At 35.5% G+C, this 15,720-nt stretch overlaps 1 protein-coding gene across 1 annotated transcript; it reads right to left on the bottom strand.

Moving 5' to 3' along the window:
• Positions 1-8,591: 8,591 nt before the first annotated feature.
• Positions 8,592-10,875, bottom strand: LOC104596800 (Pentatricopeptide repeat (PPR) superfamily protein). The gene has a single exon (XM_010258093.3). It carries the CDS (start codon positions 10,361-10,363, stop codon positions 8,894-8,896), a length of 1,470 nt encoding a protein of 489 aa, XP_010256395.1. The 5' UTR covers positions 10,364-10,875; the 3' UTR covers positions 8,592-8,893.
• Between the last annotated feature and the right edge of the window lie 4,845 nt (positions 10,876-15,720).

The raw sequence follows: 15,720 nt of genomic DNA on the forward strand, positions 1-15,720 counted from the left end.
CACAAAAGTGAATCAAACATGCTATCAATACAAAAAGAACCAGCAAAAGGTCATTGAATCCAAACTATAAGGTTAATAACCTAAATATCAACAGGTCAAAGTCAAAGAGAAATCCATAAAATACAACAAGAGTATCAAATTTTAGAATTTGAGGCCACAAGGAATAAGATAGATGATGTCTAGCCATTCCTGGTTTCAAAATAAGATCAAGCATTGATCTAGGTTAAGATCAAACACACTGAGACTCACATCAATCTTCATCGGAAAGAAACTAAAAGGAAACTTTGATTTCAAGTGAATGAGAATTTGATGCTGAATTGTATAACTCAGATACTATCCTTACAAAGTGGTGCTCACACCATATTCACAGCTACTTGCAATCCTATATTGGGAAGAGTTTGCATCTTGTAAACCCGTGGATTCACGGGAAATGTGAACCCGCCAACAAGAGGTGACCACATCGGCAATTCGAAAAAACACTAACTTTAACAAGAGTTCAGCCATTAGCTGAACAAACCCAATTAAAACACCCGCAAAAAGACAAAACTCAAAAACAAGGTTTCTTTCAAAGTTTAAGGTCATTCAAACTCTCCCCCCCCCCCCATCTCTTGTCCTCATCTCCTCCGAGCCCTAACCTGAGCATCCCACCAGCCACTCACCACACATTGGCATCCTTGACTGTGGAACGACAACAAGAAATCCAACATTTTGACATGTACTCTCCCTTCTTCTTCTTCTTCTTCTTCTTCTTCTAATGTTATTTTTGCCCTTCTCTTTTCAACAAATCAAAGATCCCTCACACCAGCAACCAATAGTCACTAGAATAAAGGTAATCCCTATGACTATTTAATGCTCTCTATGTTAAATTTCAGTTCCCCCAAAATTGTGGATTTCATTGAGGAAGAGAAAGACAAACATTTTATGTCAAATTTCAGTTCCCCTGAAATTGTTGCCTTATGGCATTTAGTGGAAGCTAGGGTTTTGAATTGATTATGCTTATGTGCAATATTACAAACATCCTGAAATGAATTTGTAAAAAAGAATGCATGAAGTTTTTTCTTGTCAATCCTAATTTCCAGTATTATATAGATCTACTAATGTGCATGGTGTTTAAAAGGCTGCTAGATGTTCTCCAACCACATTGAAGAATCATATGACCAATCTGAATTGCCCATTAAATATGTAATACTGTAGACTTTTTTGAAGTCAGAAAATACTCTAAACTTGCCACTTGTTCAATTCCCTATGTACATACTATACCTTCTATTTGAGCTTCACTTACTATAGAAAAATGAGAAGAAAATATGCTCTCTATGTGCAAACTACTCTCATAATGAGATGAGAAGGAAAAAAGATACATAGAAAGAAATAGATCAAAGAATATGTGATCCCTTGAATTTTAAGAAAGGAATAGATCAAAAAAAAATATGTAGTTTAGTGTAATCCTCCAAGTTTCAAGCCAACTCTCAACTTGATATCCTCCATAAGAGAACTGCAATTTGTAAACCAACTATAATTTAATTTATAGATTGATTTTAAACCTTCTGTCATGTTGTCACCAATTGGGTCTACTTCTATAACACACTTTTTTTCTAATTCAATTAACTTTTAGCCTTATCATCCATCCACCTTAGCATTCCCATCTCAATTATTTTTTATTTGTTGTACTTGTTTGTTGGTGGCCCAGTACTTTTATGTATACAACATTATCATAGTCATCTTATAGAATTTTCCTTTTTTAGTCTCATTATTGTACACCAATTTTCTTTTCTTGTTGTATGCCTCTAATAATATAAAGTGAATTGCTACAAGAAGGTTATTGTTAGAATATAGAATTTTAAATGGATATATTATGAAGAAGAAGATGAATTTCTCATAGCATGGGAAGAAAGCTTTATCATTATGATTTAAAAGAAAATACATGGTTGAAAAGGTTGTTTGAAGTAAAAGAGAAGTGGGCATTGGTTTATTTTATATCTGCTAACAAGAAAAGCACACAAAAGAGTGAAAACATGAATAGCTTGTTAAGGGATTATTTGAAATCATCGTTGGATATATCTCAATTTCTGAACCATTTTGAAAGGATTGTGAAAGATAGATGCCAAAAAGAATTGGAGATGGATTTCAAGATGATCCAAAGCAAACCCTATCTGAGCATACAAGTGTTAATTCTTGAATAAGTTGAAAAGTTGTATACTCCTATGGTTTTAAGAGAATTTGAGGAGTACCACAATTCCATGGTCTATTTTGTAGAAAGTAAATTTGAGGTTGATGAAGAGATCAAAATTTGAGGTTGATGAAGAGATCAAGACCACTATAAGCATGTATGGAAAAAAATGTGTATGCTGTATCATTCTCACTATTGGATTTGTTAGTCTCATGTAGTTGTAGAAGTTTTGAATTCATTGGGTTGCTTCGTGGTCATGCATTGAAAGTGCTTTATGAAAATAGGATAATTCATATTCCATCCCAGTATATTTTAAAACAATGGACAAGGGATGCAAAAGATGTAACTGCAATAGGATACTATAGTTGTGCAATTAAGCTTGATCCTAAACATGGGTATACTATGAGGTTAACTGAACTAGTGAGAGTTTCATGAAACATATCTAATTGAGTTGTAGAAAATTAAAAAAAAAAAAAAAAAACTTATCAATATGCTTTGAATGGGTTTCAAAAGATCCATATCAGAGTTGAGAAAAATAACAAGAGCGGAGGTTTTAGGTGATGCATAAATTGCTCATTCTCTTAATATTAAAGATGATCTGGATGCATATCTATAACATGGCAGTCAACTAGAATCTTGTCAATTTGCTTATGCTAATAATTTACAAAGGAATGAGATAAAAATGGAGTCGGTAAAGCAATATCATTTCATGATACCACACAAGGGATGAGATTTGCAAAGAAGCCCAAGAGTGGCAAGACTAGTCATGGTGGTGGTAGAATAAAGCAATCATTTGAGAAAAGAAAGAAAAGTTAAAAAATCCCAACTCTAGCCACAAAATCTAGTTACTTCAGACAATAGAAGCTCAGCCTTCAACTCATCTTGCTTTAGTATTATATCATATATGCATTATTTAGTTACTTTTACTAATACATCTTTAGTTGTAGATTTATTTAGGGTAAATTTCTTAAACTACCCTTATGGTTTAGCTAATTGACTAAGCGTACCCTTATTGTGTAAAAATTGACTAATGCTACCCCTATTGTTTCTAACAATTGATTAACACTTCCCTTACCATTAGGAGCTATTAACAAAGACTAAAAAGAATATTTTACCCTTTACTCTTTTTCAAATTTTCAAAATAATACCAGAAATATTTACTAAATCAAGCAATTTGTGCTGGTCCACTGGTTTACTTGAATCAAAATGAATTTGTGGGAAGGTGGTATGTGATTGAGGACTAACACCTTGGTTGAGAAGGGTGCAGTTGTACATGATGGGTGTGGATTAGGAATGGTATTGGTGAACATGGTAGTGTGTGGGGAGGAGATGGTGGCCAACAACCATTTGCTCCCTGGTGGTGGCAGTGGCAGTGGGAAGGAAGATAGGATATCTAATCAAGGAATACACCTGATCTAATCTGAATCCAATGACATAACTAAGTGAAACCGTATCATCAGAGCATGCGATATGTGGCGTAGGTGGTGGAGGAGAGTTTCAGGTTTTTTGAAGGCAAATTCTTTACGTACGAAGGGACCTAAATGTTTGGCGTTGCAGATGGCGGAGAAGGCGAGGAGTTTATTAGTGGCATACTGAGACCTCTGACGGCGAGTACCTGATCGGTGGCGATTTGAGTATGAATATTCCAAACCTACTGCTGAGAATGTTGTGGGGATGCCCATGTTCTGGTTCTATATACTAGGTAGAAATCAAAAGATATTGCTATCGAGATCTTCATCTCCATCAAGTGTGAGATAGGTTTGGGAAACCTAAACCCAATCAACATTCCCAATGGTGCCAATGCATTCTTCGTCAATTTCACAATGATTGAACTTGAATTACCAAGACCATCCACTCAAGCCAATCGACGATAGCCTCTCAGAGAAATCTCTTGAAATGAACTCTTGAAGCAAATAAGAAGTTTCGGCATATCTTGCTCTATAGCAAGGGAGCTATAGCAGATAAAGTTCTTGAAAAGCAAAAGTTTCTAGGGCTTTCTCTGTTCTATTACTATTAGAAGCGTGTAAGAAGTTTTGGCATATCTTGCACTGTAGCAAGGGACCTACAGTAGATAAAGTTTTTGAAAAGTGGAAGAAAGTTTCTAGGGTCTTCTCTATTCTATATTACATTGGTTTATGCAATTTTCTGCAATTAACAAAGTCGTCGGTGTTAGGCCTTCTAGATCATCTTTTTATTTGGTTTAATGTTTTATATGCTTAGAAGTTGTTCATATTACGGTTTTTGATTGAAGAATGACAGGGTTGATTTGGTTTAATTAAAGGATGAACATTGTTCCACACACCGGACATGAAGATGTTAGCAGTGGAAATTGTGCTGCCAGACTTCCAAATGTGGATTCTGGTTCTCTCGCTCACCGCATACTAACGAGTATGATTCTCTTCGTTGCAGTGCCATTAATTTGTCTTGTTCCCAGTGCGGTGATCAATCCCAACAGAGTTTCTACGTCTTTTTTCTAGACCGTTATTCTTCTCTGAAGCAAGTCGATCTCGGTCACCACATACTAATCATCAATCTCAGTCTTTCAATCTTTAAGGTTAAATCTTTTGTTGAAAGAGGTGGAGGGTAAAATTGGATTTTAAAAGAAAATCATATACCACATGCAAATGAATTTTGACAAAATATTAACGGACCTTAACGGTAAGGGTAGAGTTAGTCAATTGTCATAAACAGTAGAGGGAGGGTTAGTCAATTTTCATACAGTAAGGGTACACTTAGTCAATTAGTTAAATCATAAGGGTAGTTTAAGGAATTTACCCATTTATTTATTTGTGTCTATTGCATTTCTCATTTGATAGAAATCACATGGTGTTGGTTCAAGAATGACAAACATTCTTAATCTTAATTAGTTAGATACCACATGTCAACCATATACAATAAATTATGGCACCATTGAGTTACTAAATACCCAAGATCTTAATCAGTTTGCTACTCAGAGACCCATTAGCATGACAAAATTGTTGCAAGTTTTGATAGCTTCAGGTACATTTGGAAATCAAACAAGTCAAATATGGAGTTCAACATAAAACGACAATAAAATAAAACGAGTGATTTGCTTTTTTAAAGTCTTCAACATTTTGTTATTTATTATAGGAAAATATTATAAATGCACCCCAATGGTATTTCGATATAAATTTGGATCACGAATGCCATCCAACATCTCAAGATAGACAATAAGACCATGACATCTCAAGATAGACTGGAAATTATACTAAAAGCAAGGTTTTTAAAATCAAACCAGAGAATGAACCAATCAGGGGTCCGATTCTTGAGTTGAATGGTCCAACCGTTTGAACTGAATGGGCAGCTCGTTTTGACAAAAAAATAAAATAAAATAACAGCCTAAATCATTGGATGGTTCGAACAGTTCGATCGCTCGAGTCAACAATTTACTAACTAAATCAACGGTTTTTGGCGAAATAACGATTCTGGGGTAAAACGGAACCGGTCACCTGACCGGTTCTCGGTTTTTTTGGTCCAACTGCCCGGGCCAGTCTGGTTTTGAAAACAATGTTAAAAAGAAATTTGTGCCACTATCACAATAATAGCCTATAATTTATTAGCATGGATCTAATCACCTATGTAAAATTTGTGCACCAATGCATGGATCTCACTTAAACAAATCATCTATATAAAATATTAGCATGAACTTGCCTTCAGCAACCATATGATCTATATGGTGCATAGAGTCAAAGCTTTGCATAGTCCAAATAAAAGGCAAAAGTAGACAGTTATGCCCATAAGTTCTTGCTGATTCCTAATGGTATTTACAATTCTTGGATTATTTTCACAATCTGTCTTATGAAACAGTAAAATCTTGTATTTTGTATTATTTTGTATGTATTTGTATTTGTACTCTTTCCAAACTAAGCCTTAGCATTTTCCCCCTTTTACTACAAAGAATGCTTCCCACCTATTGAATTTGTGGATGGAAATAGGAAATGGGTCTGGAGCTTATAGAGAGAACTACCGCAATTGGAGCTTATAGAAAAAACCAAGCAACTAAGGTAGGCTTGTTTCAAAGCCAACTACAAGAAGAGAAGGTCCTTGGCCGCTACTGCCGCTGCAACAACTCAACTTTCTTGAAGAAACAATACAAAGTTTTGAGTAATACATGTAGCATGAATATGTAATGAGGATCAGATATTGAAACATCACAGAATGTTTTTAGACATGGCCTGAATAATTCCAGATTTTTACTCATTTTTCTCCAACGTTTTCATGATTACGAATAAAAACTGTCAACCTATGTAGATTCTTGAACGGTTTGGCTTGCCAAGGATTTTACAGGGGATTCTTGAACCGTTTGGCTTGCCAACGTTTTCATGATTACAAATAAAAACTCCTCTTTGATTGCTTGATACGTTACAGGGAACATTGCTTGATCCGTCCCAGATTATTCCAATTTTGAAACTCCTCTAACAACACCCAGCAAAAGACAACTAATTATTAATATCAAGCATGCAATCAGCCATTATAAGCTATATTATCAATATACATTTCACCAACATATCATCGATCAATACCATTTGAGCTCACATACTAAACCACGCAAAGGAGGATATCTAATGTGTATGGATGATAAATGATACAAAACCAAAAAAGAAGACTAATTAATGGAACCAGCTAAATTTCTGAAGTTTAAACCCACAAAGGCAAATGGCAACAAGGTTAATATCACTAAAACAATACAGGGAGTGTTGGATGTTGATGGAGGAAGTAGTGTCCCTTTAAACTTTAAAGTAGTGAGTGGTGAGTTATTTCGACATGGTCTGCAATACAGGGAGGAGACCTACCAGTATAAAAAGACTGTTCTACCAGTATAAAAATTGTAATGTGCATTGCCATGATTTTGCTATTATATTTTATCTACAGTTTTAGAGGAGCAAAACAAACATATTTCCAAGATTCAATTTCAAGCTTTTGTTTATAAAAGTAAATGGCCAAACAAGATTCAATTTCAAGGATTACAGGCTTACAACTCAACAAAATGAGTTCCCCATCATCTATACCAACCCAAATCAAATGAGTTCCCCATTACAGCACTACTGACCGCCGGTGACAAGAAACTGGCTCCACACAACACTCATATAAACCAACTCAAACCCAGATCAAATGAGTTCCCCATTACAGCACTGCTGACCGCCAGTCACAAGCATCTGGCTCCACACACCACTCGTGTAAATCAACCCAGATCAAATCCTGTACGGAAAATCAAAAATAGGGTAATATGAGTTAGGGATTGGGGAGATTACATTTGTTCCGGACCTTCAATCTATTGAGAAGAGAAGAGCAAAAATAACATTAGACAGAATGCTGGATTTCTTGCTATCGTTCCACAGTCAAGAACACCAGTGTGTGGTGAGTGGCTGGCGGAATGCTCGGGTTAGGGCTAGGAGGAGATGAGGACAGGAGATGGGGAGGGGAGATTTTGAATGACCTTAAACTATGAAAGAAGCCTTGTTTTTAAGTTTTGTCTTTTTGCAGGTGGTTCAACCGGGTTTGTTCAGCTAACGGCTTAACACCCATTAAAATTAGTGTTTTTTCGAATTATCGATGTGATCGCCTCTCATTGGCAGGTTCACAGGATGCAAACTCTATTAGGAATATCTTCGTACTAGTAAGCTTATAGTCATGGAGAGATATTTCCAATGCGCAGCTGCAAGTAGCTGTGAGTACGGTGTGATCACTGTTTTGTGAAGACGGAACCTGATCTCCAAATAGCATACCTAAGAAAGTAGTAGTCCATGGATTCATCTAACATCTGATCTGATCGAGGAAAAAAATCTGGAAAGGATCCTGATTGAAAGCGACTAGAAAATGTGTATCAATACCAATTTATGCTAAAAGTAATATTGACTTTCAAATCAGGTTAACAATACCACAATAAAAAACGATTTGTCACCGGATTTGTTCTTGTGATAGACAGAAAATAAGGGGATGTTTGGAACCATGGCCGTTTTTCAAAAAAAATGGTGCCACATCAGATCCACATAGGCGTTTCAGCAAACACCCATGTATCTCATTGTTTGGTTCAGCCAATTATTAAAAAATCGGGCATGCCTCGAAAATCAGGAACCCACTGATGCATCGGTGAACCATTTCTTCTAACGGTTGACTGATGTGTATCCTATGTGATGTTTACCTGTCAGCACATACATGAAAAACGGTGATGAAAATCACCTTACCAAACAGCATAGTGCTGCTCACTGCTTATACATGGCAGAAGCGTTTTTTTTTTTTTTTTGTGTAAAAAACGGGTCTTAGAAGCATGGGCGTTTTTTCTTGAAAATCGGTTCCAAAAAGCACCACGCTTCCAAACACCATGCAAGTTATTTTGTATGAAACAACCATTTACAGATGCTAACTTACCAAGTACTTGTGGTTGTGGAAGAATGAAGAACTGAGGAAACCTCAAACTAGTTGCACGGTTGTAACATTTAAAATAAGTTTTACTACCCTTCCAATCTCATTGTTGTGAAGCTAGTAAAAACTGGGTCCAACTCAAAAAATTATGAATTTACAGTTTGTACAAACTCTGGAGTATGGAGTGAGAAACAATTCCAGCCTCATATAGCAAAAATTCAAATATCCATTAAATAGATTTGTTCCTGTGGCTTGGTCCAAGGTCCTCTTACCAGCATCTTCCCAGAACCAGGTGGTCAACATCTTTCATTACATGGCAGATACTCAAGAGTTCATCAAAAGTCAGAGAAGACCATCAGACCCTCCACTCAGTAATTTTGTTCCCAATTCTCTCCTCGGCTTACACGAGAGCCCTCTTTCCATCATCTCTTCATCATACTTCCTAGCCATCTCAATCATACCCTTCTGCACCAATGCATCAATCAGAGCATTGTAAGCACAAGCATCTGGGGTGCATCCATGTTCCTTCATCTTGTCCCAAACAAGGAAGACAGGCCGTAGAAAGCCCCATCTTCCAAATTTTGACATAAGCATCACGTAAGTGTCCATTCTAGGGCGGACCCCACCCTTAATCATGATGTCAAACAGTTTAAGAATCTCCTTAGGCCTATTAAGGCTCCCAAAGAAACAGTGATATGTAATAACATTAGGGACACAACCCTTCTTAGGCATTTGGTCGAGTAGTTTATAGGCTTCCCTTATTCTTCCAGATTGGCACAGAAGCTTTATGATTGTATTGTATGTCACAACATTTGGATTGCATCCCAAATCCAACATCTCACGGTAGAGCCGCATTGCAACATCAACACCATCCGAGAGACCCATGGCATGAATCACTGTGTTATACGCCACCACATCCAATTCAATCCCCCTCTTCTTCATCTCTTTATACAATTTAACTGTCTTCCATGGTTTCCCTGACTTGCAAAGAATATCCATGTAAATAGAATACGAATGAAGATCACAATCAATACCCTTTCGATCCATCTCTTCCCAGAACTCTCTGCACTTACTCCACCAACCCATTTTAAACCACCCTCGTAGAATCATGTTATACACTTTTGTGTTGGCTGTGAAAGGTGAATTCTTTCCCATACACAACTCCTCAGCTTCAATTACGTGCTTGTACTCACAAAGTGCATCAATAAGATTCAGAAATGCAGTTTCATCCTTCAAATTGAACTCTTGCATCCGATTATAAGTATTAATTGATTCTTCAACCATGTGCGCCGAGACATACCGCTTGAACATTATCCGAAACGTAGAATGATCAGGTGAAGAAAATCCATTTCCATTTCCATCACCAGCCATTCTTTTAATTAAGTCCCAAGCAAGCTCAAACTCGAAGAATTTCCCCAGAATGTCTATCATTCGGTTATAGGTATCGGTGTTGTGTTGGAACCGGCACTCATTTTCAACCCAATTGAAGAATTCCAGAGCGCGTTTCCAATCGTTTCCATAGCTGGAAATGGTTTCTCCAACTGTTTTGTGATCAAACTCGACTAAATCATGTGCAACGGAGGGCTTGTTTTTTGAACTCTTCCTGGAAACCTTAGTAGAACCCGGTCTCGCCGACCTCGAAACATCAGAGTCATAAACAGATCTCCATTTTTTTACCTGGGTTTCGTCTGAACTGGAGAACTGGCCGACTGAAGGAGTTGTGTGGAAGTTGAGGAAAACTTGAATGCGATAAAAAAGAGATTGAGAGATACGGAAAGAACATCGGCATCCGTTTAAAGGTCTAAAGATCATTTCAGAGTCTAAAGACAAAGTGCATAAAACAAAAACAAAGAAAGAGAAACTGAAGAAAAAAAGAGGCAAAGGAATAAGAACTTGAGAATCGATCTTCTGCAGATCAATGGAATATACAGAAACACAGTCTAAGAATGGGTTAGCTAAGCTTAGGTGTGCTTACTCTCGATAGTCTCGCATGATGGAACTGGTTTCTCGACTCAATTGTTTTTGTTTGGCAAGAATCAAGACCTTTTTCTTCTAAAGCGGCTTTCCTGCAGGCTCACATCAGTATTCTGGAAGAGAAGCCTTGGAAGCTTGGACGATGAGTTGAGGGTTCAGTTTAGAGAAGCTAACTGCCTCTCTGCCTTGGAGCTTCCATTCCTTGCTCCACCCTTCTAGAGATTGGAGCGCAGATGCCAATTCTTGGAAAAATGAACACTCAAGTCTTCTCTGTTCATTCTCTCTCCTACTGATATAGGTTTTTCTCCCCGCTGCTCTTCTTCTCCCGTACCCTTTTGCGACAATAGCGCATAATAATGTGGGCAGGGGTAGGGATGTGGTGACAATCTGTGGGTAGCAGATCCGGAACGGGGATGAATTCACATCAGCGCCCCACAATACAGTCCAACCGTGTATTGGAAACGAGATCGGCTTCAATCGGTGCAAGGCGCGTTCGAACAACCTTTATAGCCTTGCATCGGGAACATTTCGATATTTCTATGTTTTATTTTATGGAGAGATGTTCCCAATGCAAGGCAATGATGGTTGTTTGAACGGGCTTTGCACTGACTGAATCTCATTTCATTGGGAACATGACAAATATGAGAGATGATGAGACATCATCCGAAGATATTCCTAATATATGGTTGGAATGTGTTATGGGGTGCCTTGGGGTGTGTGACCTCCACAACGGGGTAGTCTATCCCCCAACCCAATACATGTGGGATTGAATCTCAAATCTCCATTACAACCAACAAAGAGACCTTACCAACTAGTTGATTGACACCTTGCAAGATCAATGACCCTGTACAAGCAGAATAGGGGCCTAGATGTATGTCCCATCCATTGCTCCAATGCAGTCCTGTGATTCATTGAAAAGTTTTATATCAACCTTTATTTGTATACCACCTAATATATCAAACAAAACATTAATAATGGTGATTGTTACCCTAAAATAAGGCCAACAATATGTTACATCCCTAATCTCTGGTGTAACTTCATCTCTTGTTTGGATTAGAAACTCATCCTCTAGACTTAACACTGCATTAAGAACTTGATTGAAGTGGCTGCTCACAATCTCCCTAAATCAACTAAAATAGAATCTTATGGTTTAGTTTCTCACATTATGGACAAGGATATGTTCTTCAACAATACTCCATGTAACTTACAAGACTCATTAAGTATCTTTACTAGCGTTACAAATGACTTTCTCTCCCCATTCTAAGCTAATTATAGCAATCAATTTCCTTTATATGATAAAGGTGCTTTAATAAATTTTTATACATCTCGGCTAATGGGTGGTTCTCTATCAATATAATTCAAATGTTCATCTATTAAGGCAATGTATATTGCAATAGCAACAAAAGCAATACCAACAATTGCAATCAATCATCCAAGTTATCCATCTAAATCAAATTCAATAAGAAAAAAATTCCATATTTCCAACAAAAACAATATAAAGACTAACTTACATCCAATAAAACATTATTTTTAACAAACTCAATAAGTATCTAAAGAAAGAAGAAGAAGCAGTTTTCTTGCTCACATTCAACCATTCTTGTATTACATTAATACAATATAATCAGTTTGAGGTAATGAGATTTCGACACAACTTTTTTATCATTAACAAAAATTTTATTTATTTATGAGAAAAGAGTGTTAAATACAATACCATGGTTTTAAAAAGTGACCTGAAAATGGAAACGTTCTGGCCATCGGTTTTTGGGTTGATGATCCGACCATCTGGTTCAAACGGGCAGCCCATTCAAACAAAAAATTAAAAAATAATTAAAAATAAAAAATGGCCAAAACTGTTGAACAAGTTGATAGGTCGATTGTTCGACCACCTGGGTCAACATGTTATTGACTTTTTCAATGATTTTTTATCAAGGACCAAGTTTGGGATAAAACAAAACCGATTGCCTAAACGATTCCCAAGCCAAACGGCCCGACCATCCAAATCAATGACGATTCAAATAAAACCATGTACAATACGATCTAGTTGTATCCCTGGTTTTGGCCTAGCCATATGCTACCCAACTAGTGGACACAACCAAGTTATATGTAAATAGATGTTGCTTCCTCACAAATTGATGACTATCAACTTCCGGTTGGTAGAGAATAATTTAGTGGGCTTTAATGGAAGTGTTAAAAGTGAGATTAATATTACTTTTGCATTTTTAAACTCGAAAGTCTGGATACAACTAGAATATGAAACTTTAATAATTAATTGTATCCATGTGTCATTGTTACAAATAAATGATGAATTCTCATTTTATATCTCTACCTATCTAATAGAATTATGTTGGTAATGATCTTCATTTCCTTTCCTTTCCCTTCTCTTTTTTTTCTTCGAACCAAACATAGTCTTATTGTTTAAGATAATCTTTATACATAGTGACTTTCTATTTTCAGCCGCTCTAACTTCCCTGAAGTAATAAACCCATAACCACTATTATGGGCCAAACCAGCCCATAGTCCCAAATCTTGACCCACACACAGCAACTAGTTGAGGTGCGCCGGTTCAACAATCTGGACTATCCATCATAATGTTGTCAGAGTCCTACTTGACTTAGAATGGTTTTGGTTGGGTCACTGGTTGAAAGATCAACCATATGGTTTGACCATTCAGGTTAGGAATAAAAAATACAAAAAATTCAAAATTAAAAAAAAAAAAAAGTTTCATGTTGTCTTCTAGGCCCATTTTACAACAAAATAAGCATAAAAAATAAATATTAGAGGTAATAAAATATTTAAACATGTATTTGGGATATAATTGACCCAATGAATATTTCTAAAAGACTAAGGGCTTGTTTGTTTGCTCCGAATTCTGAAGTCTGGATGTCTTTAAAACTGTAATAATTATGAAAAGTTTAAATGCAGATAATAAAATATTTCTTGGTTCTAAAGTCTAAATGCAGATAATGTTGTTCTGAACTTTAAATGCTAAATTATGAAAAGTATCAAATAGCCATTTTAACATTCGATATGAAAAGTTTGTTTAATTATTTAACAAATTAATTAATAATCAATTAAATGAATATAAAATCATTAATAATAGTGGAATTGACAAAATTTGTAAATTATTAAATACCTTTAAAAAATTGAGCATTTTTTAATTAATTAATAAGTAATAAATTCTTACATAATTATTAATTAAAGTAACTAATTAATGATTAATAATATATAATTTATAATTATTATTATTCCATTAATTAAGTAATTAGTACTAACTATTTAAATGATAATTTTTAAAAACTACTTCATTATTATTATTTTGTAGGGCAATCATAGCATGCATAAAAAGAGCAACCTTTTGGGGGCACTCTTGGAAAACAAAATTAAGCATTATGGCTATTATACATGATGTACAGAACATTAAGTCTGAAATAAAATGAGAACCAACACTCTTAATACCTCTTTAAGTAATTAAGAGATAAAGAGATATTAAGACAAGTGTACAGGCCCTAAGAACCATGCAACCAAAAAAACATTGGGACTATTGGTTCCCAATTTGAATGGTTTGACCGCCTGGTCCAATCTAATCCTAACAAGTAACAACACTGATCCATCTAGCTAATACCTGTTGAGATACCCTTGGTAAAATTTCAACATTCATGACTAATGGATCAATGGAAATTGAAAATTGTGAGAGGATAGAAAGTGATTATTGGGCTATCTGTTTTATATATAGTTAAGCTGAAAGGATTCTAATTGGTGGTAAAATGAGAGAAAGCAAATTGAGATGGTTTGATCATATACATAGAAAACCAATTATAATAACTGGTAGAAAAAAGTGATCTTTTACAAGGTGAAGGAACTAGAAGAGCTAAGGGTGGATGTAAAAAGAAATTATTTAAGTGCCCGATTCTTTAACAATGGATATGGCATTGAACAAAACGGAATGGCAAAACAAGATTCATGTAGTCAACTCCATATAGTTGGTACTAATGATATCTATATTTAGCATTTCTTCCTGGGAGTAGAGGTGTCAATTGGACTAGATTTGGTCCAACCCGATCCAGTCCAATGCGAGTCCACTTACAAATGGACTAGACCCAATCCAGTCCAAATCCAATCTAATCCATGAAAATGTAAACGGATTGGATTGGGTCCAATATAAATCGAATGAAATATCAAAAATTATATAAAAAAAACAAAACATATAAAAATACAAAAATATATTAAGATGAAGAAAATCTGAAAATTACAAAAATATACCCTTTTGGCATTGAAAAACACTTTTTCAAAAGTGATTTCATAAAAGTACTTTTATAAAAGTACTTCCGTAGAAGTACTTTCATATAAGTGCTTTTGTAAAAGTACTTTCATAGAAGTGCTTTTATAAAAGTGCTTTCGTAAAGTATTTTTGTAAAGATGCTTTCATAAAAATACTTTTATAAAAGCATATAAGTGCTTTTGTAAGTTATTTCATAAGTGTTTAAAAAAGTGCTTTCGTAAAAGTGCTTTTATAAAAGTACTTCCATAAAAGTTCTTTTGTAAAAGTGATTTCATAAAAGTGCTTGTGTAAAAGTACTTTTATAAAAGTGTCTTCATAAAAGTACATATGTAAAAGTACTTTTATTAAAGTGATTTCGTAAAAGTGCTTTTATAAAATTACTTTTGTAAAAGTACTTTTCATAAAAGTATTTTCGTAAAAATACTTTCATAAAATGATTTTATGTTGGCTTCAATTTTGATCGATTTCAAATTGGACAAGAGTTTGGCCTCATGATCAGATTATTGGAAAGTTGGTTTGGATCCAATTCAGACCAATAAGAATATGGACCAATTTATTTTGGATTGGCCCAATCTAATAATTATAATGGACCATTCATATCCAATTTGATAAGGTTTAGATCGGATTGGGTCCAATCCAAAACCAATCGATTGACACCCCTACCGCGTGGGGGGGAGGGGGGGCTCCAATGACCGATTCTGTTTTTTATAATGATATCTTTCCCTCCCTTCTACATCACTATTGATTTATTTCTACTTAAATAGGTACATAGTCTATATTACAGTGTATACATTTTTAAAACAAAAAGATCATCTTCTGTAAATACATAGTACATAGTTGTAGCTATATTATAAAGGTCAAACAGGCATGGATTGGGTTCGAACAAGATCTAGCTACTGAATGGTTGAATAAGGTC

The sequence above is a fragment of the Nelumbo nucifera genome, chromosome 5, assembly GCF_055504915.1.
Source record: "Nelumbo nucifera cultivar China Antique chromosome 5, China Antique-T2T, whole genome shotgun sequence".
Classification (NCBI taxonomy): Eukaryota; Viridiplantae; Streptophyta; class Magnoliopsida; order Proteales; family Nelumbonaceae; genus Nelumbo; species Nelumbo nucifera.